The sequence below is a fragment of the Telopea speciosissima genome, chromosome 3, assembly GCF_018873765.1.
Source record: "Telopea speciosissima isolate NSW1024214 ecotype Mountain lineage chromosome 3, Tspe_v1, whole genome shotgun sequence".
NCBI classification, from domain to species: Eukaryota; Viridiplantae; Streptophyta; class Magnoliopsida; order Proteales; family Proteaceae; genus Telopea; species Telopea speciosissima.
Genome location: NC_057918.1, coordinates 25,137,124 through 25,142,254, shown reverse-complemented (window position 1 = coordinate 25,142,254; position 5,131 = coordinate 25,137,124). Strand labels below are relative to the sequence as shown.

At 38.3% G+C, this 5,131-nt stretch overlaps 1 protein-coding gene across 1 annotated transcript; it reads left to right on the top strand.

Annotated features, from left to right (window-relative positions):
* On the top strand, positions 1-2,108 carry LOC122654138 (putative F-box/LRR-repeat protein At5g54820). The gene is made up of 3 exons (XM_043848115.1): positions 1-1,166; positions 1,252-1,428; positions 1,531-2,108. The coding sequence occupies exons 1-3, from the start codon at positions 123-125 to the stop codon at positions 1,840-1,842; spliced, it is 1,533 nt and encodes a 510-aa protein (XP_043704050.1). The 5' UTR covers positions 1-122; the 3' UTR covers positions 1,843-2,108.
* The last annotated feature ends 3,023 nt before the right edge of the window (positions 2,109-5,131 follow it).

The window sequence follows — 5,131 nt, the reverse complement described above, 5'->3', positions numbered from 1 at the left end:
CTTCAATTGTTTTAGTTGGAAGTACTTAATTTATGCTATTTGAACTTCTCTGATATAATACGTATAAACAAGTTACAGAGATCGAATTAGAGCTAACAAGCAAAGGGGAAGAGATTTGTACGATGTCAGCAATGTTCCCCGAGAAAGTCTTGAAACCCAGTAAACGATTAAGGGTTTACACTGAAGGCAATGCTGATCTGATAAGCAACTTACCAGAATGCCTTCTCGTAAACATCTTTTCCTTCTTGCCTATGAGAGATTTGATCAGGACAAGCGTTTTATCCAAGGGATGGAGGTACCTCTGGACCCAAGCCCCGAATTTAGATTTTGATCAGTCTCTGTTTGAAAATTGTCTTTGTTACGATTGGCTATGCCAATGCCATGAAAGTAAGATGGGAAAGTTTGTGGAGTTCTTAGACCGGATGCTCATGTTTGTTGACGGCAGAACCATAAGCAAATTTCGGCTCTCATTCTATTACCATAAGCATTTTAGGTACACCGAAAGTATTGACAGGTGGGTTCACTTGGCGATGACAAGCAAGGCTCATGAGCTCATCTTGGATTTTTCCAAGGGTTATAGTCTGGCATTCCTCCGAAATGTCGCACTCTATCAGATGCCTCATCATCCCATTGCACCTACCTGGTTGACAGTTCTGAAACTACACCTCTGCAAGTTCAATTTGTCTAGTTTTGAGGCATTGAGCTCACTTCGAAGTTTGTTTCTCAGATTTGTGTTAGTGTTGGATGGCTCTATTGGAGTTCTAATAACTAAGTGTCCACTCTTACAAGACTTAAGTCTTAAAACCTGTTATTTTCCTGATCAATTCATGAATCATCCTCTGGATTTGAAACTCAAGACACTGACTATAAAAAATTGCTATATCAATGAGGTGATGGACACTCAGGTGGCAGGTGTAAGGTGGACTGAGGATTTTTCTCATAAACCAATTCGGTCAATTCATATATCTGCACCAAATCTTCTATCTTTTAAATTCTGTGGAAAACATATTTGGGAACTGTCTCTTAAAAGAATGTCCCATCTGGTTGATGCTAAAATTATTAATGATCAGACAACTATATTCCCGGGTCAGAGTCAGATTCTCCATAAACTTCTGAAGGAGCTGGACCATGCCCAGGCTCTAACCCTGTGTAGCTGGTTCCTTCAGGTATGCTTGGTTCTTGTCACTATCCTTGTCTGAGGTTGAAGCTGCTTATTACTTGATCTTGTGGATTCTCTCTTGTTTTATAAAGGTTCTGCCACTAGAAGGAAACCAACAGAGTTTGGAAACTCCACTCAATAACCTGAAGCATTTAAAATTGAAGGTGGGCTTGCACACATTAGAGTTTTTGGGCATAGCTTGCTTGTTAAGGAGTTCACCAAATTTGGAGAGTTTGACTTTGATCACGGGCAAATTCGCCCACATTTGGGTAATGTATACCATCAGGATGATTTCCATCTCGATGGCTTTAGTTTACAGTTCTTATTGGTGAAAACAGAATCAGTAGTAACTGTTGTGTTTGATTCTCCAGGAATATGACCTTGACATTGAGGTTCTGAATGAGTTGTTCGACTTTAATGAGCGGCTCTATTGGGAATCGCAAATGTGGTGTTTCAATTGCCTCAAGAAGATTGAGATACATGAGTTTTTCGGTACAAAATTCCTGATGGATATGATCAAGTTTGTGCTCAAGAATTCGGCGGTTTTGGAGAGTGTTGTCATTTGCTTTGATGAAAGGATCTCCAGCCTTACAGATCCTGAATATCAAGATATGAGTCGCTTGCAGTTTGAAATCAACAGTTTTCATAGAGCTTCATCTTGTGCTAAAATACTGTTCTTGTAGACATTGTAGTCCTTCATTGAGATATCCAGTTTAGAATCTTCTGATTCTGAATGATTACAGGTGTTGAAGGTTTGGCCAGATGTTGCAGTTGTAGGGATTTTTGAAGAAGGATACTCAACAAGCGGTGAATCTCTAGTGAGATTTGATGGGTTGCCGTCTGTATCTGGATTACAGGTTCCTCTGGGTGAATATTTTCTTCTTACTGGGCATATATATAGGTCTATTTTCTTGGGGATGCTCATCCATTAGGTAATACTACTAAAAGCTTCCTGCCTTTTTGTGTTGTTAGTTGTAAAGTAGGACATTTTGATCATCTAAGGAGGAGTTGGGGACTACATCAAATTGAAATCATCCTTTAGCAGTTCTCCATTGCATTTGAAGAAACAAGCTTGATAATCTGAGTCAGAATCATCAATCTATGCACTCTGCATGATGGTTAATTATAACCTCATTTCGAATGTTAGGAGAAAGTAAAAGGGATGTTTCCCTTTCCATGTGGTTTCTAAATGCTCGCTAAATGTGTTTTTGATATTATCAACATTATCAGCAACTTGAATTGTACTTCTTGTAGAAACAGCAGTCCTATGTTGATACTTCTTATTCACCAAAAAAAAAAAATGTTGATACTTCTTAAAGGATATATGTAGACCAATTATTTTGAAGATATTACCAAGTTGTGGCTTGCTCTTTTACAAAAATTATAAAGATATTCCAGTAGCTTGTGAGAATGTGTTTTTGGGTTATTGTTTCCCAAGCTTAAATCTAGTAACTAGCTTGGCTGAAGCTTGGAGCTGAATTTTGTTAACCAGTGAGGTCTGCTAGTTCATGGTTCAGTTCAGTCCTAATCAGAAGTCTGAAACATAAGCATGATAGTTGTAAGGTTGCCTAATATAAAAGTCCTTTAGTGTTTTGGAAAAAATAGAATCAGAGCCTATCTCATTCAATCAGGTAACTATTGAATTCCTGGGTTCCATATGAGACTTATTTTCTTGTCTCAGACTTTTGTATCTTAGCAATACTAATACAAACACTGATAATCCATTTTGAGAACAAGCTGAAATGGCCAAGTAAAACTGATTCTACTTACAAATTTTTACTATTAACGGATCATAGTCCAAGAAAGACCAGAAAATTATCTCCTCAATTTGCTTGCCCGTCAATTTCCTCAATTCTCTTTAATAGAGGGAGGTGGACTCCACCCAGGCAGTGTGTTTGGGTAGGGGGTAGGATGGTCATTTCCACCCTTATTAGATGGAATTGAGGAGTAGGTAAATTGAGGGGATAAAGATCCACCCTGCGGTAGTGGGAGCCTCATGCACTGAGATGTTTTTTTTTTTTTTACGACTAATAAAAACAAACTATCATCCGATCTGGTTCATTAGCTCAATTACTCAATGGGCTATGATCAGCCGTGGGCCTTGACGTTACAGGCCAATGTACTCCCCCGCAGTTTCATTTTAAACCATAGGGAGCCATTGTCAAGGGTTGATGTCTTGTATTTTGTAATTTCGGAAAAATTGTATCTCTTTGTCTTCCCCTTAAATTGGTAGCGATGGGTATTAGGGATAATGGGAAATTCTTTGTAAACACAGAGGCATGAGTAAGCGAGCTTGTAACCCTTTTCTCCATTGTTAATGAAGATTGCTCTCATCTCACTATAGACGTGGACACCTTGTCAAACCACATACATTCTCGCATTGTGGTTGTGTGATTTCTCTCTCTTCTTGCTTTCTTTTTTTTTTTTTTTTCCGTGTATATGCATGTGGTAGGACTTGATCCTAGTATGACTGCATATAGAGTTGTTTGGAGGACTAGGACCCGTGTAGCCGACCCCTTGTAGGGGAATATTCCTGGGATACTGTTTTGACTTTTTTCCTTTACTTATTCTCTATTCTTCTTTCTTTTACTTCTTGTACTTCTTTTTACTTCTCTTATTTCTTTTACTGTCACAGTCTCTTCGGATCCATGTAGCCGATTCCATTTAGTTAGGATAAGGTTATGGTTGTTGTTGTTGTTTCAGTTTGATAGAAAGGATTCCCCATATAGAGATGAAGGAATATTGTCGGGGGTTGGGGTGGGGGAGATCTTTTTGTTTCCTCGGGACCTCCCTAATCATCGGGGTGGAGCTGGAGCTAGAGTCTAGATCCTCTCCAACGACATTGAAGAGGATTCCTCTCCAATGATCCTCTCCTAATGCCACGTTTGATATCAATTCACGGAGAGTTCATTTTGTTTCCCCTATTTTTTTGTCTTTTTTCTTTTTTACTTTTTCCTCTCTCCCTCTTTTATAGGAATCCATTAAATGTGATTTGAATTCAAATAAGTAAAATAAAATTACATCTAAAAAGTATCATTACTAGTATGTTAGGAAATATAAGTATTTCATACAATCATGTTGGGTAATGATTACAAAATTTCTTTTCTAGGTTTGAAAATTTTCACTATTCTCCCCTTAAATTTCCCTTACAACCAAACGGGGGTTCAATTTTTCTATAGAGGAGATAGGAGGTTTTATTTAAGCAATGGGCCTTAGGTCACTAGATATATGCAGGTTAATCAAAGAGGGATAAGGCCCGGCCCACAAGTTTTCTGGCTCACCACAGTCTTGGGCTAGGCAGAACATTATTGGCCTTGGGCCCATTAAATATACAATGTATTATGTATCACATGTGGCTTCCTATATGTTATATCAACCTAAGAACTAGATTCCAGCATACCCACACACAAAACACATTCATCAGTCATCACTCCTTTAACAAATTCAATGTGATAGTTCAGTTGGAGCTTAAATTTGGGAAGTAAGTTGTCCACTTATATCATTCCTAAACGGTTAAAATTTCATATTAATTTCATATGCCCATATGTTTTGTTAATAGAAAGTTTGCAAACCTAGGAAGAGAGATAAATAGGAAATCAACAAGAATTATTGAAACATAAAAAATAAAAAAAAATTCATATATGGTGGACCATACAGTTAAGAACGGCAATCAAATATGACAAATGGCCTATCAAGGGGCTCTCAATTTATCCCACCACCAACCTGCCAAATCATAAGTACTTAATGGTTGAAAGTGACACGCATGACAGAAGTCATTTCAGAGGAGGGGAGGAGAGAGATAGAGAGGGGAGAGCTAGTAGAGGCTACGCTCCTGGCCATAATCACTTCCCTATATGTATATGTCCATTATATGCAACATATTTATATTAGGGAAAATGAAGGCTGCAAGGTTACATGGCGCCTGCGTCTGCGTCTAGACATAGAAAGGGTGAAATGATCGCTCCTCTCCCG